Here is a 26,919-nt window from a genome sequence, read left to right on the forward strand (position 1 = left end):
GTGGGCGTTGATATTTGAGCACGGAAATTATATCAGTGATCCCCATTTGAATATACCTTATTTCAACAGATGATCTAGTAGTTTCAACCATCCCTCAGATTTTTATTTTTATTTTTTGCTTTGAAATATATCAGTAACCATTGGCATTCTGGGGCTACAAATCCAATGTATATTTTAGGCTACAGAATTCAGTATCCCCGCTAAGGTGTATGATTTGGAAAGAACTCTAACTCGCTTTGGGACGGGGAATCACAACTGTTGCTGGGCTCATCACTCAACAACTGCACAATGTGCTTACCTTCTAACTGGAATCTTGCCATTAGCGTTTGTCAGAAATGCCAGTTTCATCCAGCTAGGAGTTAAGGGAAAACAAGGAAGAAAACATGTTGGTTCACATGCTAAAATAAAGCGGGGGAGGGGAGGAGGAGTACAGAAGTACCTCATATTTCTGTCCATGCTTCTATTAATATGTATATAATGTGGGACTCACAGATTTTGTGACTCCAAAGCACTGCACAGTGGCAACAAACTGAAACCAACAGATTTCACCCTGAGAGAGATCTGAGAAATACCCTTGGAAAAACACATGCAAATTGTTTTAGAATCCACTTGGTGTTGAGGCGAATTTCATCGTGATTTTCCTATATTCCATGAGGGAAACCCTGATGAATCCAGCCCCTTAAGCCCATGGGACTGACAACAGCTCTGGTCCCAGCTATAGCCATATAGCACAGACTAGGGCTTACAGAGAGACTATAAACAAGCTTTAGTTTGGCAATGTCCACAAGCTCCCACAACCTTGATCAAAAAAACTCTGCCCATTGAAAGAACATCAACAGGCCGAGGGTTTGTTAGACGAAAAAACAACAGAATTTTGAGTAAATGAGTGTCTCAAAAGATCTGGGGGCTGTAGGACCCCAATGCCCCTCTTAACTGGATTTTCCAGAGTTCTTTTGACCTGTAAACGTGCTGTTGATTAGGCTTTGGGGCTGAATAAAAGCCTGAAGTGAAGCTTTCCCCTTCACACCTTGCCACTATCTTCGATTGCAGATGCTGAAATTTTTGGAGAATGAAAATGACGGCTTATAAATTGAGGAGGAGATAAACTCACTTCAGGGAATTCTGAATACAATGGAGGGCTGGTGGGGAAGCATCCTGAATGGTTCAACTCTTGCCATTTCAGAAAATTCTTGGAAGAAGCTCAGGGGGGGAAATGGACCCACTACAAATCAAAATGTTAACCAGAACACACACAATTGGGCAGACATTCTCCTTCCTGAACCAGGAAAAGTTCAGATGGGGCCAACAGCCACAGATGCATCTCTCAACGGATTGTTATGTCCACCAGTGAACTCTCTTACTCCTGAGACCGTATTTGACTTTGGGAACATTTTTATTTGTGGAAAAAAGATGAAGAATAAATTAACACCACATTTCTCATGGATGTTTGAATTTGTGGGGAATGTCCCCTGCAGACTGCCCAGATATTTATCTCCTGCTGGACCAAGTAAGGAAAGGAATTTTTTTTGGAAAATGCATGCTAAGAAATATGAAGCCAGAAACAAAACAAGAATTGAAGAGGTGAGGGAAGAAAAGGCTTACTGTTTCTTGAGGCATGTCATGGGGCAGACATTGTTAGCTCGAAAGTTACATATGATTGATCGGAGTCCATCCACCCATTGCTGAAAGACAAGAAAAGCACTTAAGCATTCAGCCGCTGGAAATACCAAAAGGAGAAAAAGAGAACATTATTGCCACGGCGCTCACTTCAACAGCAAGGTATCCCTCCATGTTGCTGCAGAATTAATAATAATAATAATAATCAGTGCTTTTTTCTAAAAAAAAAAAAAGTTTAGGGGTACTCTCATTTTGACTCAAGAAAACCATCATTTTATAGTTCAAATTGAGAAAAATAAATACAGTAAATGGACAAAAGGCCACTATCGGGGGTAGCAAAAGAACTGACAATTCACCGTGTTAGAGAAGAAACTTGTTGTTGTTTTTTAATAGTTTCTTCTCCCGTTAGATTCACAAAATGTTTAGGGGTATGCATACCCCTGCGTCCTCCCAGAAAAAAAGCACTGATCATCATCATAGCTTGTATATGTTAAGTGTTCATATATTGTCTTGTTTCAATCCTTACAATTACTATGTCACCTACATAAGTGTTGTTGTTCCCACATTGCAGAAGCGGAACTGAGGCTGAGGTCTTGTCCACACTTTTGCCTGTCCCATGCCAAGAAACCTGCTGTTTACTGCTGTATCAGAACAAACGACACTCCACAGAAAAACTGACGGATGCTCGTTCCAATTCAGTAGGGGTTTTTTTTGGGGGGGGAGCAGTGGGACACAGTGGCGTAGCGTGGGTTGTCAGCACCCGGGGCAAGGCAAGTAATTTGCGCCCCCTAACCTGTGGATTTGCGCCCCCTAACCCTAACCCCCAGATGTTGCGCCCGGTGCGGCCGACCCCCCCTGCACCCCCCACGCTACGCCACTGGTGGGACAATTGGAAGTGTGAACGAATCCTAAGAGGACAGAGGCTTACCAAAGACCCTTAGCCTGCTCATTACAGGGGTGAGGTTCAAGGCAGATAATTCCTTATTCATAGCTTAGTCTTTTCGTCGTAACACTAAAACAGCTCTTTGCTTATATATTACACGTGACATAGAAGAAGAAGCAGAGTTTGGATTTGATATCCCGCCTTTCACTCCCTTTAAGGAGTCTCAAAGCACCTAACATTCTCCTTTCCCTTCCTCCCCCATAACAAACACTCTGTGAGGTGAGTGGGGCTGAGAGACTTCAGAGAAGTGTGACTAGCCCAAGGTCACCCAGCAGCTGCATGTGGAGGAGCGGGGAAGCGAACCCGGTTCCCCAGATTGCAAGACTACCACTCTTAACCACTACACTACACTGGCTCTTCTTTTTAATTATGAATTTATTTATTTGGCTTTTCAAATTAAAGTTTTACAATCACATATCCAACATACATCATAAAAACAAGATTCCAAGGAATCTCCTGGACTTCCCCCTTCCCCTTTGTGGGTCCTATTGTCAGTCATTTCCTCCTGCATCTTTTGTAATAATCCAAATCTTTTACATCTTCATTATATCCAAAATTCACCACTAAACTACAAGTGTTGTTCCAATCCCACTGACGATTTTAACTATTTACAATGATTTTTAAAATAAATTGTAAACTCTCCCCATTCCGTATTAAAATTTTGGTCTTTCTGATTTCTGAATCTTCTGGTCACTTTTGCCGTTTCGGCATAATCCATCAATTTCATCTGCCATTCTTCTCTGGTAAGGACTTTATCTTCTTTCCATCTGTGGGCCAATAACATCCATGCAGCCTTGGTCGTATACATAAATAATCTTTTCTGCTCCATTGGGATTTCAGCACCTACACGAGACATAGTTCTGGCCCATTTACTGCCTCAGAAGCTAGGAATGACACAACTGAATGCCTAGCCCTAGATGCACCCCACACTCATCCGAGTCATGGCCATCGATTCCGCTTCTTAAATGTTTTCTTTCCGTATTTTTGAAAAATCTAGCAATAACAGGACAAATTTCCTACCCAAACTGGCTGTCGTGACAGCCCCTGCACATGTTCTAATGTAGTTGTAGTACTGACTACGTTGCCCCAGAAATCCCAGGTGGCTTTCAGCAAATTAAAACATCAAACATGTAAAACTCCCCTAAACAGGGCTGCCTTCAGATGTCTTCTAAAAGTCAGATAGTTCTTTATTTCCTGGAAAACTGATGGGAGGGTGTTCCACGGGGAGGGTGCCACTACAGTGGTACCTCGGGTTAAGCACTTAATTCGTTCCGGAGGTCCGTACTTAACCTGAAACTGTTCTTAACCTGAAGCACCACTTTAGCTAATGGGGCTTCCTGCTACTGCCATGCCGCTGGAGCACGATTTCTGTTCTCATCCTGAAGCACTATTTCTGGGTTAGCGGAGTCTGTAACCTGAAGCGTCTGTAACCTGAAGCGTATGTAACCCGAGGTACCACTGTACTGAGAAGGCCCTCTGCCTGGTAAGCTGTGTGTCTGTGGTGGAAATGTTCCTATTGGTGCAGAGGTGAAGGAGTAAAGGACGACTTGGCCTCATCCACACTTCCACTCAGCCTGTGCTTCCTAGACATGGGGTCACAGAGGTTTTTCATTGGCCCAACCACTTCCCCAGAGAAGTCTGAATGAAAAAGCCAGCGTGGTAGATTGTTGGACTAGAATCTGGGAGACCAGGGTTTAAGTCACCCAGAAGCCATCAAACTCACTGGGTGAACCTACCCTACCTCAAAGGGTGGTTATTTGAATAAAATGGGGGAGAGGCAGAACCCCGTGCAATATCTTGTATTCCTTGGAGGAAAGCCACCTTTCCACATATTTTATATCAAACCTTTCCTGAAAGCAGCCTATTCGCTGAAGAGGCTAACTACTGTTTTAAACTAGAATTGCCTCTAGTTGGACAAACATGTTTATGCCACCAGATAGATGCTGAAGCTACAGCAACATAACATTCCATGGTCAGGCCCCCCTAATTGATTTATTAAGTGTTCCATTAATAGCCCGCACAAATATGAGCCTCTCTACTTCAGCTACCATTGCCAATTTTAGCCCAAATTAAGTAACGTGTAATTTGTGATGGCATTAACGGCATCTATTTTAGAACTTTACAACTGTGAATTGCCTAGAAGACTTCACAGGAAAGAAACAGCCATTGGTAGGAAGCTCTTAAGCCTACACAATGATCCTGCTACATTGTGTTCCCTTACTTCCTATTTTTCATCCCAAGAAATCGTTTCTGCACTCATTAAGGTGTCTTTTCTGTGACTATCACACTGACTCGTGACTCCCATTTCATTATCATCCATACCCAGAATTTCCAAAATTGTCAAGTTTTAATTTGATGGTTCTGTGGAACACCATCTGCAGTCAGTAGCAGTCTTGGCAGCCGAAGCATAAACTGCCAGAACAGCAAGAAAACAAGAGCCTTTCTGGCCAATATCTGATCGGAAAACGATGGTGTAAATTGCATGACAGTTTACATAAATTGCAGAATAGTTTTACATAACTGCAGCAGTTGTGGGATGGTTATCGATATCAAACTTCCCACTTCGTCTGCGGCTCTAAGTATACATGCTACAAATCAGGTCCCGTTGAAACTACTGGTGGGCAAATACCTGCTCTAGGTAAAAAAGGTAAAGGACCCCTAGACGGTTAAGTCCAGCCAAAGGTGACTATGGGGTTGCAGCACTCATCTCGCTTTCAGGCCAAGGGAGACGGCATTTGTTCACAGACAGCTTTCTGGGTCATGTGGCCAGCAGGACTAAATGACTTCTGGTGCAACAAAACACCGTGACGGAAACCAGAGCACACAGAAATGACGTTTACCTTCCCGCTGCAGCGGTACCTATTTATCTACTTGCACTTTGACGTGCTTTCACACTGCTAGGTTGGTAGGAGCTGGGGCAGACCAACGGGAGCTCATCCTGTTGCCGGGATTCAAACCACTGACCTTCTGACTGTCATGCCCAATTGATATTCAGAAGCATAAAAGGGTAAAGGGGACCCCTGAGTCCAGTCGCAAAAGACTCTGGGGTTGTGACACTCATCTCACTTTATTGGCCAAGGGAGCCGGCGTTTGTCCACAGACAGCTTCCGGGTCATGTGGCCAGCATGACTAAGCCACTTCTGGCAAATCAGAGCAGCGCATGGAAACACCGTTTACCTTCCTGCTAGAGTGGTACCTATTTATCTACTTGCACTTTGACATGCTTTCACACTGCTAGGTTGGCAGGAGCTGGAACCAAGTAATGGAAGCAGTACATAGCCATCATGACTAGTAGCCATTGACAGGCTTATCCTAAAGTGTGATTATGCTGTATCGCTCATAATACTGTTTCTCTCAACCATTATCAGATTCCCACATGAAGTTTTCTAGGTGACCATGGACTGGTCACAGCCCCTCAGCCTAACCTGATAAAAATGGGGAGAAGAGAGAACCATTGAAACTCCCTCCAGATGCTTGGAGGAATGTCAGGATAAAATAATAATAATAATAATAATAATTGCTGCGACTTCCCATTGCAAGGGCTTTCCCAATAATCTGTACATATGCTCAGTGCAGAGATGCTTACACAACCAATTACAGAAAATGTTAATTCACAGCAACAAAAACAAGTGGTATAAGCCGATTCATTCTGTCACCACAGTACTGTTCCCTTGTACCTCCATTTCTCTTTAAAAATAAGATAAAAATGAAACTTTCAAAATAATCTTGAATATTGAAAAACCACTGATCCCCCCATCTAATAATTTAAAACAAAACCAAACAAAACCCATAAGTACTGAAAGAGACACGTGTTATTTAAAAAAAGTATGCCTTCTTTTGCAAGAATGCCACCAGGTGTCAGCAGTAGTACACTGTACCACACAGCTAAGGAGATAAAGAAACTAAGAAAACCACTGAAATAAACTCAGGTTTTCAAATGGTATTACATCCTTCTTGGTTCTAAGAACAATTAAATTGGTGGAAAACCAGGATTCTTTAGACAGCCATACAGGGAGGTGGGGAATTCTCATTCAGAGGAGTTGTCTGTATTTGCCATTTATATTGATAATGTGTTGCCTCTTTCCCACGTTAACGGGCAGGGAGATAGAAATGGATGCTGTACATAAACAAAGCTCTAAAATCTTGGGTGGCTAGAATATGCAATCCTATTTATTAATTACATTTTTTAATCCCATTGCTTTCTCCTATAATAGTTCTCCACACACCCCATATCTGACTTTAACATGATCTTGACAAGACCAGGATGAAGAATGCCTGTTTTCAGTTATTTGGTGCAGTATCTGCAAGAAATTTATTGTGAATCAAGTTTAAAAGCTTTGAATGTAACTAGGAATGGGCAATGTTGTCAGTTCTGGTTTCTCTCCATTTCTCATTTTTGTAATATTGACTTCAGTTCACCATATTTCCACATCACTATATGTGTTTGAGCCTCATGAAAATTTGTCAGCATTTGAGTGCACATTGCTCTTAATAAACACATTCTGTAAGCAGTGTTCATTCACTGTAAACAGTGTAATATTCACTGTAAACAATGCAATATTCACTGTAAACAGTGTAATATTCACAATCTGTGGCAATTTTCCCAAATGCAATGCATCCCCCTTACTTATGTGTACATTATCATACATACCTTCCTTTAAATGTGCACATTATTGTCCACTCTTCTTGGTTGGGGAACTGCATCGCAAAATTCAGAGAGGTGCACATATCGAAAGAAAGCAGTGTTTGGTTTCGTGCATTGTTTTGGGAAGTGTGAATTAGGTAGGGTAAAGGTAAAGGGACCCCTGACCAATAGGTCCATTCGTGGCCAACTCTGGGGTTGTGGCGCTCATCTTGCTTTATTGGCCAAGGGAGCTGGCGAGCAGCTTCCGGGTCATGTGGCCAGCATGACTAAGCCACTTCTGGCGAACCAGAGCAGTTCATGGAAACGCCGTTTACCTTTCTGCCGGAGCGGTACCTATTTATCTACTTGCACTTTGACGTGCTTTTGAACTGCTAAGTTGGCAGGAGCAGGGACCGAGCAACAGGAGCTCACCCCGTTGTGGGGATTCGAACCGCCGACCTTCTGCTCGGCAAGTCCTAGGCTCTGTGGTTTAACCCACAGCGCCATTATTATGGAATAGGACGTCCCTATTTTCATTGGTCAAAATGTTAGAGGGTATGCAGTTGTGGTCAAATTGAAGTGGAAACCACCCATGTCCTGTGAATTAGGTAGGTGTCCATTAAAATGTGGACTGCACCAAATATCCCCGCTATCCCTAGCCTTAACACACAGCAGTTGGGCATATTTCTCCTTTCCCCCATTTTCATGGAGTAATTTCTCTGCCAGAAAAAGTAGAATGTGAAGACAAACAGGCCCCACTATGAAGGACCTCAGTTACTGCTTCTTGCCAGATCAGACAATGATCATAACATGACTAGCTTCGTATAACAACGGAACATTCTATTATTTGTTTTTTGTCTCTCTGGAAAAGCTAGTAAATGGCAGCACCCAGGAAAGAGGCGACTACTGAAAAACAAGTTTCACCTAGAAGCCAGTAGATACAACCACACTCAATCAATGTTTGGGACCCACAAACTACTTGAGTGGTTTCTGTTTCTATTCAGGATGAAAACAAGCTTTGTTAGCACTGAAATAGGACATTCCACAGGGCAAAGGGCCAGTTCACCTAGTCATTTTCAACTGAAAACATCTCCAGTCGCTGGGTTCAACATACGAGAATGGCTGGAATAAGCACGCTTGGAAATACACAACTATACTTTCCATCAGCACTCAAGCAGTAATTTCTGCTTTCAGAGAAATGTCAACACCATCATTTGCTCACATTCATGTCTTCTTACCCCATTGCTTTCCTCAACTCCCTCCAGCCGGAGGAAGTTGTTTCTCTACCCTACGTCATGTCTGAATTATATTCTGATCTCCTTTGCTCATGTTAACCTTATAAAGCAGTGTGGGTACCGATGGCACCAAACAAGAGCTGCTGATACAGCCATCATCCCTTTTATTCTCTGTAGGTTATTGAATTTTGCAGAAGAGCTTTTCCTTAACATCCCGAAAATATCAGAAGGACTGTCAGTGCAGCTGCCCATTTTGTGGAACAGTATCCCAACTTACATACAAGGGACACCCATTATTTGCACTTTCTGAACACAGTTGGCATCTGGTTCAAGAAGATTTACTGGCTGGATTAAAAGGTCTATGTTAGGAATTCTAATGTAGGTGCCAAAATCCCAAAGGAGCAGAAAAGACTATTTATGTATGCGACCACAGCTGTGCAGATGTTATTGGCCCAGAGATGGAAAGAAGATCAAGTCCTTACTACAGAAGAATGGCAAATTAAATTTATGGATTATGCTGAAATGGCAAAAATGACCAGAAGAATCAGAAATCAGGAAGACCAGAATGTTAATGGGAAAATTTTATAATGGGGAAAATTTATAATTTATCTTAGAAACTATTGTAAACAGTTAAAATCATTAATATTAGAATAACATTTGTAGTTTAATAGTGAATTTTGGACACAATGGAGAGGTAAAAAAATTGGATTATTACAAAAGATGCAGGAAGGAATGACTGACAATAGAGTCCACAAAGCGGAGGAGAGAAGTCCAGGAGATTCTTTGGAATCTTGTTTCTATGTTGTATGTTGGATATGTGACTGTAAAACTTTAATTTGAAAAAGCAAATAAATACATTTATTACAAAGAATAAAAGGTCTACACTAGATGTTAATTTTGTATCATCTTTAAACCTGTCTTTAGTTGGTTTTTCCACTGTTTAGAACTATTTTTAGCTGTTTTTAGTGTGTTTGTAAATTGCATGAAGACTAATATAAAAGGCAGTCCATCAATCAATCATCATCATACTATGTCTTTTAGATGCACAATGAACTTGGTCCAAGCAGCCATTCATCCAGGGAGAATTCCCATTAATATGCTGGGAATATGCAAAGCTTTCCCCATTTATCTCTGTGGCTTTGTAGGTCTTTTTAAAACTCTGGCAGCATTTGATAGTAGAATCGTGGTTTTAAATCAATATGATTAATGTAGTTCCCAAATTGCTGGCCAACAGCAGAGCAGTAATGGAGAGATGAAAGCAAGCAAGCAGACAGCAGGTTTGTCTCAGTGTGGAAATGGGTAGATTGAAGAACAGCCTAATATCCTGCGATATGGGAGGTCCTAAGTATAGGTTAAAAAGAACAGTCCATCAGGATCATTATCTCCAGAAGCTAGTCAAGGAAGAGGCAGTGAAAATCTTGTCTGCTTTGCTTCCTTTGTGCTGTACAAATTACATGACCATAGTTTGTACAGCCCGTGAGCTTCAAAATACAGCTCCTGAATATTGAACATCTGCTTCAGATAAATACCACAGAAACCTGTTTCGTGTTCGATATAGTAACCTCTACAGGAAAGCTTGTTATGTATGACCTTGCCCTCATTTTCTGCTCTCCATTCTAGCTGAGTACTGGGGCAGAGTTAAGGAGCTGGCAAGTTTCCCAAATCAAGTTTCTTATTAAACTTTAATCCGTGAATTGTGCAATCTCTTGGTTTCAAGAGCTTTCCTGGAAAAAAAAACTTATTAGTTAGTGTTCCTTGAGTTGCCAGGTCTAACTTCTTTTTAAATCTAAGAGACTGAGAGTGAAGAGACAGAAATATCTGGTTAGGCTTGGCAGCACAGTAGGTTCAACAGTAAAACAGGTAAGTGGTTTGCAAACCCTGGGAGAAACCTAAAGGTATGCAAAAGGACATTTCTTCCAAAAAATTCTCACCCAAAGTGGTGTAAAATCCTTTCCCAAAAGGGGTGTAGGACTGTGTACACATACACACACAGTACATGAGTGCTTCACTCTGCTCTGCAACCATTCACACTGACACCAGACATTGGGCATTTATTTCAAGTAAATCACACCTAAACAAAGTGCCAAAAATATTGAGTGATTCCTAAGTCCCCTCGTCGCAGTGCCTGTGCTCACAGTCTGGTTACTATTAAAATTAAAAGGAATATTATGGAGATAATTTAAAGGTGAACTTCTTTTGTAATAAAAAAAACCCCAGCATCCCTATCATACAACTGCCTTTCAAAAGAGCAGAAATGCAAAAACACTCAACTTCACAACCATAAAGCACATTATCAAACCGTGGTAATAGTATATTCATAGCAATGAGTACTGTAGAAGTATTGGCCATTAAATGTGAATAGCGGTTTTGCAAATATGCTTGAGTTTAAGATGCTATTAAATGTTCTTGGCCGCTAAGTTAAGACTGTGTTTTCCCTGGTAGCCTATTTGCACTTAGGCTCTGTTCCCTAAAGTAGCATCTTCTCGAGAATGTTATCTTTCCTCGATATAAACTGATATCCACACATGCCATAATGTTCATAACAAAATTAAAACTGAGCTGGAAGTCAGCCCACTGCTATTCACTGAGTGTATATAAAATTGTGCGGGGACTTCTCACGTGGCTATTTAATAGGATGAACCAGCTATCACATCAAAATAGGGCTGCCATACATCCGGGACATTACCGAGATTTCAAAGGCGGGATGAGGATCTAGGTTTTGGGGCGTTTTTGTTTTGTCCCACTAAATATGGCCCCAGTAGCTTTCCCTGTGCTTTTAGCAAACGGGATCATCTTAATAGATGGTCCTGGCTGCGGGCAGGCCCTCAAACTGGTGTGGGTGGAGCTATCACCCTTACACCGGGGAGAACCACAATCACCCAGGGCTATTGCCCAATCATTTTGAAGGGTGATAGTGGCAGAAAATATAAAAGCGGCAGCCAGGCTCCTGCTTCACGCTGCCAAACACCCACCCTCCCTCCCTTTAATTTAAGTGCCCTTTGGCCTTGCTTTGGATTTTGGTTGGTTGCCCATCTTGAGTCGGGGACCGGGTAGGAATTTTTTCCATTTGCCAAATTGGCACGGGCCACTTGGTTTTTGCCTACCTCTTAGCAATCGTCACAACTTTGTAAGGTTTGGTGGTTAGGCATTGGCTTATTGTTGAATGGGGGAAGGGAGGTCAGCCATCGCCTGCCCCTTCATTTTCAAGGGTATTCTGTGAAAGGAATCCGGGGCCTGAATCCTGTCTGAAGTCTGCTTGAGGGGCTAGGGCCATGCCAGGCCTCTGGGAACACCAGGGGAGATGCAGGTGGGTTCCCCCGAAGCAATTTCCCTTTGGGTGGTTACAGACTTCCCGCAAAGGGGGCAGGAGTCAGATATAGTCTTGCCAATGCCTAAGCCAATACCGCTCTCATTCCTGTAATCAATAAAGTTGTGGCCAAGATTTGGCCCAAAACCTTAAACAAAATATCCATGTCTGTGTGAATTTCTTTATTCTAATGGGGGATCAGCTTGGGGGTCTTGCCACACAATAAGCATGGAATATACCGATACATGTGACGCGGGTGGTGCTGTGGGTTAAACCACAGAGCCTAGGACTTGCCGATCAGAAGGTCAGCGGTTCGAATCCCCGCAATGGGGTGAGCTCCCGTTGCTCGGTCCCAGCTCCTGCCAACCTAGCAGTTTGAAAGCACGTCAAAGTGCAAGTAGATAAATAAGTACCACTCTGGCAGGAAGGTAAGCGGCGTTTCCATGCGCTGCTCTGCTTCGCCAGAAGTGTCTTAGTCATGCTGGCCACATGACCCGGAAGCTGTATGCCGGCTCCCTCGGCCAATAAAGCGAGATGAGTGTCACAATCCCAGAGTCGGCCACGACTGGACCTAATGGTCAGGTGTCCCTTTACCTTTTTATACCAATACATAGCTGCTCTAAAGCTATTCTGGCAGGGGGTTGCCTTAGAGATATTTATCTCCTGCAAAAAATGTTGAAAGAGAGCCTCTCTCTTTCACTCGTAGCGGACTGTGCTGGTGAAGCAGTTTTTCTAGAATGTAATGAAACCTCGTCTATAAGTGAGCTTGGAGAACAGACTACGGTACTCCAAACTGTGTAACTGGGATCTTTGGTATTCCTGGGAACTGTCCATCACAAAATATGCCCAGACATATTGTAATTGCTTTGAAATGTTATGTGCATTGGAGCTTCTAGGAATCGAAGAAATGGGGTCAGCTCTACACCGTCGATCTTTGGAGGGAAACCATTTACTGAAAAAGCCTCTTAAATACTGTGTCCACAAAAAGGGAAGCAAGCCATTGTGCTTTGCTATGGTAAACCAAAAGTAATTTCACTGGACTCCAGATTTTTTTTTTGGGGGGGGGGACTATTCGTTATAAACACGACCATTATCATCGCAAGAGATGATAAAGAAGTTTTTCAAAATTGCAAATTCGCATAGCAGAATTATAACCAAAAAGCATATAAAGAAGAAAGGGGGAAAGGAAACAATCTCAAAAACATATTAAAACAGATGTGATAAAATCCTTATAATATGTACACAGACGAATCTTATCTCAGTGGGCTTTCCTGAATTGGGAGGCTTTTACTGCAAACTTTGCTGCAAGAAGCATGACTATATAGTATAATCTTAAAAAGAAAACAGAATACAAGATAACACTTGTAGCAGAAAGCAAATTGGGGAGGCTTCATAATTTGGTGTTATGTGCACATGTTTGAAATGCAGAAGGTTCCAGCATTGATTCTTGGCATCTCTGGTTTGCTGTTGGGGAACCTTTAAATTCTTGGAAAGTCTCTGCCAGGCTAAATTTAACCAGTGATTTAACTCAGTATATGGCATCTCAACATGTCCATAGTCCTTTAATTCACGTATCCACGATACTAAGTGCTGAAATACATTTTTGTTTTCATTTCATCAAGCATCAGATATTTTATTTTAGCCCTCAGGCTCGACAGTTCACAAAGGATAAATACATCACCATGCCCTTTTGAAAACAAAACCAAGATTATAATTGTATTCTTTTCCATTCTTCTTCAAATGAAAGCCAAGGTTTAAGTGATATTTAACAAAAGTCTCCCAGCAGTCTTATTTTGAAGAGTTGCAGATTACATCTTTCACTGCAATGCAAACTTTTTATCACACATGGACACACTTCCTAAATTGCCATTCTAACATTTTCCCATGTGGGGGGAACACCCAAACATTTGGGAAAGCACTGCATTAGGTTCAATGGAAACATTAGCTCAATTTTTGCAACATGCGCAACCCCATTTCAATTTCCACAGATCTGTGTCCAAATGACAACTTGTTATCCTTCAGCAGAACACATGGGATTTTATATAGAATAGCAATGCAGTGAGCTTAAATATACAATACCTTAGCATCTTCGGTGCTTTCTGCTACCATATACGTGAAGTTGATGTTCACCAGATCTGTGCCGCTACAGACACAAACTATTTTCCCTTCAAGTTCGTTTTCTGTCTTGCCAACAGCCTCAAGAGCAGCTAATATTTTTGGATCCTGTTAGAGACAATGAATGCCTTGTTAGACGTCCAGAGCTAAAACAGAAAGGAATTTTGTTCGCTTCCCCCACCTCAAATATTTAACATGTAAACATTTCTTATTCACCTTTGCTAAATCTTTTTTTTTTTTAATCAATGCTTCAAGTCCACAGTTTGAAATCATTCACGGCACAGCTGAGTATTTGTAATACAAATAATAATAATAATGATGATGATGATGATGATGATGATGATGTGTTATTTATACCCTGCCCATCTGGCTGGGTATCCCCAGCCACTCTGGGTGGCTACCAACAGAACACTAAAATACAATAATCTATTAAACATAAAAAGCTTCCCTAAACAGGGCTGCCTTCCGATGTCTTCTAAAAGTTTGGTAGTTGTTTTTCTCTTTGACATCTGGTGAGATGGCGTTCCACAGGGCGGGCGCCACTACCCAGAAGGCCCTCTGTCTGGTTCCCTGTAACTTGGCTTCTCGCAGCGAGGGAACAGCCAGAAGGCCCTTGGCGCTAGACCTCAGTGTCCAGGCAGAACGATGGAGGTGGAGACACTCCATTCAGGTATACTGGACTGAGGCCGTTTAGCACCAACACTTTGAATTGTGCTTGGAAACGTACTGGGAGCCAGTGTAGGTATTTCAGGACCGGTGTTATATGGTCTCGGCGCCTGCTTCCAATTACCAGTCTAGCTGCCACATTCTGGATTAGTTGTAGTTTCCGGGTCACCTTCAAAGGTAGCCCCACATAGAGCACATTGCAGTAGTCCAAGCGAGATGATGTCACAAAGGCCTTGTTCCGGAAGGCGGAAACTTTATATGCCACAAAGCTGGTGGCAGCTTGTTAAAATTCGACCTTTAGGAGCTGACACACCATGATTCTAGGTTATTTATGCAGAAGCTCTTTAAAGGCAGGATACCACAATCACAGTTCTGGAAAAAGGAATCAATTTCCAGCGAGTGTTCTTTTACTCAATTGCACTTCTGATTTTTCTTTCCACCGCATGATGGTTTGCATTTTCATAAAACTTGGTCCAGTCATAAGTCAACTCTCTAAGCTATGATCACTGTTGCAGGTCACAGCTTTCATAAATGGCACTGGGGGCAGTGTGACATATGGCTGACTCTTTTGTTTACCAATCTATGTCTTCAGAAGATTGTGTTTTGCAACCAGCTGCAGAACTGGTCGGCCCTGTTCCTGCCACTTCAACAACCTCAGGAAGGTTAGGGGAAAAGAATTAATTTTTTAAAAACTACAAATCTGAAAAACAGATTATCCTCCTGTAGTCTGCATGCAAGCCAGAATTGAAGGAATATGTAGACTGGAGAGTTCTTGCACAGACCCTATCATGTTACTCTGATGTAAAGAGATTTCCAGTCTATCGCTTAAAATCAGGAAAGCTCATTTGCATGGCAACATCTTCTTGGAGATCAGAATGCCAATGAATGAATACATTAAACCCTTATCTTAAAAATGGCCATACATTTTTATAAGTGTTTGATGGCTCTCTGTTTGAAGTTGTGTCTAAAATTTAATTGGAAGAAAACTTTGGGCAAGCTTCACCCACAAAGACGGCATTTTTCAACCCTGCTAATTGAAATGGTGAAACTTAAGAACATGCTTAAAAAATGAAATTTGACGGAACTTAAAAACACTTAACTATGGCTGGAATTTTTAGGCATTTGTGCCATATGCTGAAGCTTTGGAAGAAAATTGAAGTTGTTGTTTTAAAGACTAAAGGGGCCATCGAGGAAGCTGGGTTTTCAGAAGTTTTGTTGATAGCAACCTTACAAAGTAAACTCCACAACCCAAGTCAACACTTATTGTTTAAGACAATACCATTAAAGAGAATTACAGAAATACCTTTGGCACGGCTCCAACGCGAATACTATTGATCAGAGAGCATTCCAAAACTTGCCCTTCCTGGAACGACAAAGGAAACAGGAAAATCTCAAGGGTTTGGTTATAATTAAGATCACATTAAAATAGGTACTGTGGCAGAAAGCAAAGTTGGAGAAAAATTCACAGTCGCAGTTAACACAAAGCAGTGTGTATTCTTTTCATTTCAGTTCAAGCATACAGATCAAGGTGATTTCACCACTTCAGTGTGAATGATGTGATGATGGTGATGATGGTGATATAACATAATTTTGGCTACAAAGCTGCACATATTTAGCAACTACACAACAGACCCAAGTCCTTTCTCCTCCATTTTGTGTCTTCATATCAAATACGCAGAAAAGGTGGGATGAATCCTGAGAGAAGGTCACAAGACAGGAACAAAGTTGGGCTGTTGCTATGCTTCCATTAACAGCTGCCAGCTCAGAAGTGGGCGTAGAGAGACTAGCAGAGAAAGGACCAGGATTACATATCCCCAAGGCCATCACCAAGCCATTAGCACTATAGTAATACAACTCTCTGCATTTACCGTATTTTTCGCTTTATAAGACGCACTTCCCCCCTCCAAAAATTAAGGGGAAATGTGTGTGCATCTTATGGAGCAAATGCAGGCTCCATGGCTTCAGCGAAAGCAACACGAAACCTCCGGAGGCTTTGTGTTGCTTTTGCTGAAGCCAGGAGAGCAAAAGCAAGCTACGCAGCGCAAGCGAGAGGAGAAATGGAAGGGGCTCTGTTTCTCCTGCCACTTCGCAGAAGAAGCGCTATGCAGAGAGGGAGAGAATTTTTTTTCTTGTTCTCCACCTCTAAAACTAGGTGCGTCTTGTGGTCCAGTGCGTCCTATAGAGCAAAAAATACGGTACATCCCATTTTGTAACTCTGCGAACACAGTTCTGCTCAGCAAATCTCTCCTCCTTACAGTAAACAAATGGTTTCTGGGAGAGAAGAGGTGCCCAAAATATTGTTCCTCTCCCCAGTTAACTAAAATAAAGGGGGTGGAGTGGGGTGGAGGTACATAGAATATGCTTCCACTTGTGGATTTCCCCTCAACAAATTAACTGTGAGATCCTACGCATGTTTACTCAGAAGTAAGTTCCACTGTGGTCCATGGAGCTTTACTCCCTAACAGATGCTTTGGGGATTTGCTGCCCAAGTTCCTGGTATTTAGGATTTGTGTTTCATATGGAACAGGCAACAGTTTGCTTTATCACAAACACACACTCCACATTTCAAAGAGCGGAGAGGTAAGTACTCCAGAGAGAAAGTCATGATATGGGAGTCATGGCAAACGGTACCTTTCCTTCACTTTTCCATGTGATAAAGAAGCCAAATTCATCCACTTTAAAGAGACAGTTTGGTTCAAAGACAAAAGATTCCTGTCGAAAGGCAAAAAGAAAAATATTCAGTGCTTCAAGTTAAATAACAGGTCTACTGAGTAGCAACCTCCATTTCTGTTTGGTTCAGAAACAAAATATTTTAAAACTCATAATGCCCCCACAAACCACCATGTTAAATATACAGAGACCCCAAAAGACAAACCCTACAACTAGGACTCAGTTCACACAGCATTGATTCAGGGCTAATATCCCCTCTTCTTACAGATGTTGCAACAGAGGCATCAGTGGACAATCATTCTCCAAATGACAACTGCAACATCTTACCCAGACTTCTTAGGCTTGGGGCAACTCAAGTGACTAGGTAATCAGCTATACAACTGCAAATAAAAGATTTTAAATGTGTTGTGAAGTGCAATATACAAATGTGACACTAGATGGAGACAGTGCGCTATGCAAAATTCAAAATATTTTTCAAAACGTGTTTTTTTCCTAAAAAAAAAGAATTTCCACAGTGTTTTTATATGTGTGTAGATTCCACCTAGGGCAGGGCCTCATCCAGATATCCTGCGTAGTGTCTTACAGGCCTCTCTGGTTCGGTTGGTGACCCATTGGGACAGGAATAACCAAGCTTTTGTTCCCTGCGCTCTGGTAACCTCTAAGTGAGGTTTCTGCATACATTAAGCACGGGGCTGCCTTTGAAGATAACTTGGAAACTGTAGAATTCAGCAGCCAAACTGCTGGCTGGGGCAAGATGGGTCTGATCACATTGACAGCAATCTTAGCATGGCTTTACTGGCTATTGATAAGTTTCCAGGCTCAATTCAAAGTGCCGGTTTTCATCTTTAAAACCTTATTCATCTCAGGGCCCTGGCACATCAGCAACTGCCTTTCCCCACTTGAAGAGGCCCGCATACTGCATTCATTTTCTGAGGCTCTTCTCCAGCTGCACTTTCTGAAGGAGATGCTGAGAGTGGCAGCATGAGAATGGGCCTTTTCAGTGGTGGCTCCCGACTTGTGGAAGGCTCTCTCCAGAGGTGCAAAACAGGTGTCATTAGTTATGTCTGTAGCCTCTTTTAAGCTCTTCCTTTTAAGTATAGTCATACCTCGTTTGCGGTTGGGATCCGTTCCGGAGCCCTGGTCGCTAACCGAAAAGTCCTGCGTCCGCGCATGTGCAGGGAACAGTTTGTGCTTCTGTGCATACGCGAAGCACGATTTAACGCTTCTGCACATGCACAAGCGGCAAACCTGGAATTAACCCGTTCCGGTCCTTCCGGGTTTGCTGCAGATATTCACCGGAATGGACACTAGACAAGGCGGACGTTCGCGGAAGTATTACTGTAAGATGTGAAAGCACTTAAGAACTTGTTTTATCTCTGTTTTTAAATATGGTTTTACAGTGGTACCTCGGGTTAAGTTCTTAACCTGAAACTGTTCTTAACCTGAAGCACCACTTTAGCTAATGGGGCCTCCTGCTGTAGCCACGCCACCAGAGCACAATTTCTGTTCTCATCCTGAAGCAAAGTTCTTAACCCGAGGTACAATTTCTGGGTTAGCGAGTCTGTAACCTGAAGCATATGTAACCCGAGGTACCACTGTATTTTTTTTCTTGTCATTGCTATTTTTATCCTGTATGCAAGTCATTTTGAGTCATTTCGGTGTCCTGCACGCTATATGGTGATACAATGGTACCTTGGGTTACAATCACTTCGGGTTACGGACTCCGCTAATCCAGCAGTAGTACCTCGGGTTGTGAACTTTACCTCAAGATGAGAACAGAAATCGCGCAACGGTGGCAGCAGGAGGCCCCATTAGCTAAAGTGGCACCTCAGGTTAAGAACGGTTTCAGGTTAAGAACGGACCTCCGGAACGAATTTAGTTTGTAACCAGAGGTACCACTGTACCTCTGCTCAGGGCCGGATTTAGGTTTGATGAGGCCCTAAGCTACTGAAGGTAACGGGGCCCTTCATATGTCCAGCTGTCCTTTGTTAACAACAAATTGTCGCTTTTTGTGTTGAATATATGCTATATGGTAATTGATGGACCTAATAGTTTTTAAAGCCATTTGCACATAACAAAATATGTACAGTGGTGCCCCGCAAGACGAATGCCTCGCAAGACGGAAAACTCGCTAGACGAAAGAGTTTTCCGTTTTGGAGGTGCTTCGCAAACGAATTTCCTATGGGCTTGCTTCGCAAGACGAAAAAGTCTTGCGAGTTCCTGCTGGTTCCCCCCCCCTTTTCTAAGCCGCTAAGCCGCTTATCAGCTGATCCGAACAGCAGATAAGTCGCTAAAAGCCGCTAATAGCGCTAATCCGCTAATCCGTCAATGGGCTTGCTTCGCAAGACGAAAAAATCGCTAGACGAAGAGAATCACAGAACGGATTCTTTTCGTCTTGCGAGGCACCACTGTATTTTATCCAAGCATTTTTTCCCTTTGGATTTTTTTGGGGGAGCCCAAGAGAGTGGGGCCCTAAGCTATAGCTTGTTTAGTTTATACGTAAATCCAGCACTGCCTCTGTTCACTGGTGCCATGCTGAAGTGAAAAGCATCGGTTCATTTCTAAAACCAGCTGAACTTTTAAGTTTAGGGGACGGTATTTGCTTGGTGGGCGTGTGCATAAACTGAGTGGCGAAGAGTCCTTTTGCAAAGAAGAAACTTGAGTAAGCCATACTGTTCCTCGGTCGTTTATTTGCTGCCACCATGAATGTGGGAGATAAGATCTCTGGCTGTCTTGGCAGGCTTTAATATTTAAAAATATCTTTTCTTCATTTCAAGAGATTATGGAATGAAGCAAAATAATACTAAAGGGATTTGGTGGGACTTATTTTTTGTTTTATTATCGTCTCACTAAACAGAGCTTCAAGCTAATCTATAGTGCTTGATAGATTAGCCGGAGGTTCTGTTTACATGAAGTTTGCTAAGGCATCATTCGAGCCCCGCAAATCTAGTTAAACAAATCCATTCCTCAAAAAGACTGTAGATCGCATGATCAAATAAAAAGGAAACAGGCTAGAAATGTTCTCTTTTGCAAACACGGTATCTTCCCTCCCACATTCCTTGGAGCTATCCTCTTTTAAAGAGTTTACAGATATGGAAATTATATTGAATGAGCTTGCAATAAGTGTGTCTTGCTGGAAATGAGTAGCCAGCTTTCGAAAGATGTCTGCTGGTCTGAACTGAGATGTAACTGGGCTGATATCCTTTCTGGCATCCATTACACTGATGTCTGGCAATGTGTGTCATCCCCCCCCCCCCAATATTCATTTCTCAGTGGGGGATCTACAAAGTTGGTAACAGAATTAAACTGTCGTGATTTCCATTTTCCAAAAAAAACCACAAAAAAACACAACCACCCCAACCACAGGCTGTCTCGCCAGAGTGGTGCATGCTCTAGTTATCTCTCGCTTGGACTACTGCAATGTGCTCTATGTGGGGCTACCTTTGAAAGTGACCCGGAAACTACAACTAATCCAGAATGCGGCAGCTAGACTGGTAACTGGGAGTGGCTGCCGAGACCATATAACACCAGTCTTGAAAGACCTACACTGGCTCCCAGTACGTTTCTGAGCACAATTCAAAGTGTTGCTGCTGACCTTTAAAGCCCTAAACAGCCTTGGTCCAGTATACATGAAGAAGCATCTCCACCTCCATAGTTCTGCCCAGACACTGAGGGCCTTCTGGCGGTTCCCTGGCTACGAGAAGCCAAGTTACAGGGAACCAGGCAGAGGAACACCCTCCCACCAGATGTCAAAGAGAAAAATAACTACCAAACTTTTAGAAGACATCTGAAGGCAGCCCTGTTTAGGGAAGCTTTTAATGTTTAATAGGTTATTGTATTTTGGTGTTTTGTTGGAAGCCACCCAAGGTGGCTGGGGAAACCCAGCCAGATGGGCAGGGTATAAATAAGAAATTATTATTATTATTATTATTATTATTATTATTATTAGTCAATGTAAATCATTTAAAATGGTGGAGAGCATGGCTTACCTGCAAGTAAGCAAAAACTTAACACAAACAGTAGCAATGGAAGGGTTTTGATGCTAATTACGTACCCTTTGCCCCAAGGTCCCAAAGCAGGTTACAGTAATTAAAATGCAATGTTAAAAATAGTTTAAAGCAATTTATAAATACTGAAACAAGGTGGGTCCTAAAAATATATATATGTTGTGATAAGAGCTAATTGTGTACAGTCACCTTTGCAATGTCAACAAATGCCCAGAGATGTTTTTTATTTTATTTTTGGCAAACAGAGGTTGCAATTCTATTCACATTTACCCAAAAATCTGCACTGACGTGTATAGGATCGCACTGCGAATAATTCAGTTCTAGTCTGTGATTGGGACCTGGTTATTCAGCACTGCAAAAACAAGGGCCAGATTCAAAGAAGGGGAATTTTTGAAGCATTCCTTGTTCTTTCCACTCTTAACATGTTCTTGTCCTTGTTCTTTCCACTCTTAACATGTATTGAGTCAAATTCAAAGCCCTAGTAATGATCTGGAAGAGTGTATTCACCCATGCTGTTCACTGTGGTTTTGCAAACACGTGAATAAGTAAACACAGAAAAACATTCTTTATTACTACTATTTCTAACAAGGTATGCACACTGTTCCCTGACTTTCCTGCATGTGCTGATGATTTGCATTCACTGCGTACAACTGTGGCAGCCGGATGTCGTTTGACTTTATTGCTCCCATCAGTCCCAAACCGTTGGACATGCTGGCTGGTGCTAATGGGAGTTGCAAAGCTTTGGGAAGAAGATGTAAGGGCTCTAGAACCCTGTCAGACCCTTGTGCCTCACTTAGTCAGCTTAGAGAAGGCAGCACATGACATGGCAGAGTGTGGCCCATGAGTTTCATGTCAAAGTCTTCTTGCAGTCTCGGCCCAGTATACCTGAAGGAGTGTCTCCACCCCCATCATTCAGCCCAGACACTGAGGTCCAGCTCTGAGGGCCTTCTGGCTTTTCCCTCCCTGCGAGAAGTGAGGTTACATGGAACCAGGCAGAAGGCCTTCTTGGTGGTGGCACCCGCCCTCCCATCAGATGTCAAGGAAATAAACAACTAAATGACTTTTAGAAGACATCTGAAAGCAGCCCTGTTTAGGGAAGTTTTTAATGTTTGATGTTTAATCGTGTTTTTAATATTCTGTTGGGAGCCGCCCAGAGTGGCTGGGGAAACCCAGCCAGATGGGTGGGGTATAAATAACATATTATTATTATTATTATTATTATTATTATTATTATTATTATTATTATTATGCCCCCCTTGGTCTGAGTAGTTGGCCCTCCCTTTTCTAGAGGCAAAGACTCCTTGCTTGCCTTCAAACTGCAGGTTTCAATGTTTTGCTCTGGGGCAATATTAAGGAAGTCGCCTTACCTCTTCATATCTGTCAAACACGGCTCCATCTTGTAGAAAGGATGGAACTGGCTTCTGCCAGTTAAATTCATATGGCTTTGCCATTATATAGAACTGCCACCCTGAAACAAAACAAGCAAAAGTGAGGCAAGTGGAATGCAAAACTGCAAAGACTAGGATGAACATGTTCTCGCGCCTAGTAAGGACGCACAGTTTGGCTTCTGACCAGAGAATAGTTGTGGTTGTTTTTGGGTTTTTTAAAAAATCTGTTTTGTTTATTGTCAATTTGAATTTTTATTATACTGAATTTGTATATCTTCTGAAGGTCACAGGGCAGTTCACAATGTAAAAAAAAAAAAAAATGAAAACACAAAATACATAATAAAAAGAAAACAAAAAAGCAGTAACACCCTTTCCACAGGGCCATAGGATGCTAATGCCTTCTTGAAGAGAAATGTTTTCGCTGGTGCCTAAAGATATGGAATGAAGGCTCCAGGCAAGCCTCGCTGGGGAGAGCATTCCACAAACAGGGAGCCACCACAAAAAAGACTCTTTCTCGTGTCATCACCCCCCTCAGACCTCTCAAAGAGGACGCACACAAAGAAGGGCCTCAGATGATGATTGCAGGGCCGGGGCTGGTTCATATGAGGAGAAGTGGTCCTTGAGGTATTGCTTTTAAAATATTTTTAATGGCTTGTTTTTCTCTGCATTGGTAAAATGTAAGTACAGTGGTGCCCCGCAAGACGAATGCCTCGCAAGACGGAAAACTCGCTAGACGAAAGAGTTTTCCGTTTTGGAGGTGCTTCGCAAAATGAATCTCCTATGGGCTTGCTTCGCAAGACGACAATGTCTTGCGAGTTCCTGCTGGTTTTTTTCCCTCCCCCCCTTTTTCTAAGCTGCTAAGCCGCTTATCAGCTGATCCAATCAGCAGATAAGCCACTAAAAGCCGCTAAAAGCCGCTAATAGCGCTGATCCGCTAATCCATCAATGGGCTTGCTTCGCAAGACGAAAAAACCGCTAGACGAAGAGAATCACAGAACGGATTCTTTTCGTCTTGCGAGGCACCACTGTATTTCTTTTAATTGCTCAGAGTTACAGTCAAGTGGTATATACATTTCTGGGGTGGGTGGGGGAGAATTGTTCTACCTGGCAAGCCAAAATGCTTCTGCTGACAGAACATTCAACATGGCGCAGCCCTGAATTCTTCCCATGGCCGCTGATTCCAATGAGTAAAATTTGGTTGAACACAACCCATTGCCTTTAGTAACCACCCTGTGAGAAATACCTAAAACTCACCAAGGCCACATTTTATTAATGGACAGGAGAAGTGATACAATTAACTCTAACATCACCAAGGCAGAGCATGAGTCTCTTAATCTCAGGGACGTGGGTTCGATTCCCACGTTGGGCAAAAAGATTCCTGCACTGCAGGGGGTTGGACTAAATGACTTTTGGGTCTTTTTCAGCTCAATGATTCTATGTTCTCTGGCAGAAAACACTCCCACTTGGATTGGGAGTTTATAAATACGCCTTAACCCAAATGAAAAGACTCAATATAACGCTAAGTACTATTTATTCCTGGTCCTCCTTTTCAAAAAGAAGGATAACAAAGAGTATTTTCTAAGTAAAGCACATGGCTAGAAGCCAGAGAATACGGATAGCACAAGAAGCCAGAGGGGTTATACATAATTTACTGAACTTGTGATCTCATTATACAAACACTGTAATGAAGGGAGAAAACACAAATCAGCTTGGCTTTGAAATCTTCATGAGAAAGGCTACTAGAGCACAGAATTTTCACATGAATGGACTAATAAGAGGTTCAAAATTTCACAACAGCCTCTCACAAACTGTTTTGAGCAAATTGTACAGTATTAGAAAGACTGAAACACACACACACACACACACGGCTCTCTCCACAGAATTTAAACACACCCTTTTCTGGTTTAAGAGAAGGTTGGGAAGACAACGAGATTGGAATTTTAACTTGAAGAAGACCCACCCACCCATACATACATATGGAATGATGGGATTTAATAAAGACATGGCTTATCAGCTTAAGCAAACTCGTCAATTTCACAAAGTTATGATTTAGATTAGAAGTTAGCAAAGGAGTTTTTGTGTTCCTTGGAGACAAGGCAGCTAGTGCAGACACATGACTCTGCCTACTAATAAAAAATATCTCAGACCTTTAGAGAAGGGCAAAGGAAATGATTAAAAATGTGAGAGCACCATCTCTAAGCTTTAATGCCAAGCAATTAGTATTGAAAGCAGATACATGAACAAACATGTACAATTAAAAGAGAGACAGATTATTATTGAACCCTCCTTTTTTTCACTCCCCACCCCCAATCTACCTCCTCCTCAAAATTCCTTGGGGATGATCTGATCTCTGCCTGAGGCATTATCTAAACCCAGTTCTTCAGTTATTACTTTTTTTAAAAAAAGCCCAGAATCATATTTCTTCAATTCCTTTTAAGTGCGTATTGGTAGCAATTCCTAGCATGATTAAGTATTAGAGAAAGTCAAACTTTATTAAAATCACACCTGATTTAATATCAGCTTGTTCTAGCAGTGCAGCAGTTTATTGTACTTTCTCAAGAAACTAATATGCATATGCACTTCTATTGCATACTTTTACGACAACTGGCCAAAATATGAGAGGATTATAAACGTTCAAATGCACAGAAGTACCGTACTTGTGAATCCTTCTGAAGGAGGTTTCATTATAGTCTTAAACCCTTGTCCCAGAACTCAGTTTACAGTCATGATTCATCACAGCCTTGATTTTTTTTCTTTTCTTTATTAGTTTTAAATGAGAGAGGGGGCAGTTGCAGAGAGCACAATGTACAGACAAAAGGGGTTGCCAACCTTTATGGATCAGTAGACACATTTCAGATTTTGAGTGAGAGCTAAGGTGCTAGTCACAGCTTACTGGGTGGGTGGAGAAAGCAGAAACACAAAATTATAGAGAGACAGCCACCCCCAACAATCTTCTGCCATGTCATGGAGTTCACACAATATTGATTTCACACACACACACACACACACACACACACACACACTGTTGCTATCTAATAGCAAAAGGGAATCTTCCTCAGTGCCAGGAAAAATACACAACATGGCCACACACATTTCACAGAAGTTGCTTAGAAGGCACCTGCACATTTTGCTCCATAATATTCTTTCTTGGGGGGGGGCTATTTACCTATTTTTCTATTCTTAAATGAAAGCTCAGAGTCTGGGGCACTTGCCCAAGGGTACCAGAGAAAGCATTCACAGGCGCCAACTTGGTGACCCATGCCCGAGGTTTTCTAGCTAAAGGACTGCATGTGATAGGGCTGGGGAATACCTGTATGAACTGGGACCTTGGGGAGCCACTGTCGGACGGATTAGATCAGGGGTAGGCAACCAATAATAATAATAATAATAATAATAATAATAATAACAACAACAACAACAACAACAACAACAACAACAACAACAATAATAATAATAATAAATAATTTATACCCCGCCCATCTGGCTGAGTTTCCCCAGCCACTCTGGGCGGCTCCCAATCAGTGTTAAAAACAGTACAGCGTTACATATTAAAAACTTCCCTGAACAGGGCTGCCTTAAGATGTCTTCTGAATGTCAGGTAATTATTTATCTCTTTGACATCTGATGGGAGGGCGTTCCACAGGGTGGGCGCCACTACCGAGAAGGCCCTCTGTCAATTGCCTTCTCATTCTGGCCCGCAGACGGTCCAGGAAGCAACATGTTTTTACATGAGTAGAATGTGTGCTTTTATTTAAAATGCATCTCTGGGTTATTTGTGGGGCTTAGGAATTCGTTCATTTATTTATTTTTCAAAATATAGTCTGGCCCACCACATGGTCTGAGGGACGGTGGACCGGCCCATGGCTGAAACAGGTTGCTGACGCCTGGCTTAGATAATTGGACCAATGGTCCAGCTAGCATTAGGCACCTCTATGCATTCATAAACCTGTATCCAGATATATCAATATTTCAGTATTTCTGGTCCCCAGTCTTCCAATCCATCCAGGGTGTTTGCTCTTGGTCAACCTGAGCCCAGCCAGAAAATGATGTCTGTGTGCTAAATTTGTTGGATGTGGGTTACTCACAAGCATGTGTGTGTGCTTGCTGCTGGAGGGAAATATCAAAACACGAGTTGTTTTCTATGTCCTATGGCCCTTTCCTAGACATTGAATGAACATCTTTTTATTTTCCTCCAGAATATTAGCTTGGGGACAGCTGGCCACAGTGAAATTATGAAATGAACTATTTATCTCCAGGTGAACAGAAAGCTTGCAAAAGAAAAGCAAGGGGAGAAATTCCAGAGAGAGAGAGAGAGAGAGAGAGAGAGAGAGGAAGGAAGGTGACAGC

At 42.2% G+C, this 26,919-nt stretch overlaps 1 protein-coding gene across 22 annotated transcripts in view; it reads right to left on the reverse strand.

The window, feature by feature from the left end:
* Positions 1-26,919, reverse strand: part of PLCB4 (phospholipase C beta 4) — a 213,959-nt gene that overhangs the window by 64,097 nt on the left and 122,943 nt on the right. For all 22 annotated transcript variants that reach the window (XM_083495903.1, XM_083495902.1, XM_083495898.1 and 19 more), the window contains 6 exons: positions 22,552-22,652; positions 17,139-17,219; positions 15,811-15,870; positions 13,806-13,949; positions 1,603-1,682; positions 299-352 (listed from right to left, as the gene is read on the reverse strand). Coding sequence is in view for 17 of the 22 variants with exons in the window: in XM_083495902.1 (XP_083352028.1) it covers positions 299-352; positions 1,603-1,682; positions 13,806-13,949; positions 15,811-15,870; positions 17,139-17,219; positions 22,552-22,635 (503 nt within the window). In the remaining 5 variants the exon portion in view is untranslated. The remainder of the gene's footprint in view (positions 1-298; positions 353-1,602; positions 1,683-13,805; positions 13,950-15,810; positions 15,871-17,138; positions 17,220-22,551; positions 22,653-26,919) is intronic.

This window comes from Podarcis liolepis (genome assembly GCF_965112155.1).
Source record: "Podarcis liolepis genome assembly, chromosome: 3".
In the NCBI taxonomy this organism is placed as follows: Eukaryota; Metazoa; Chordata; class Lepidosauria; order Squamata; family Lacertidae; genus Podarcis; species Podarcis liolepis.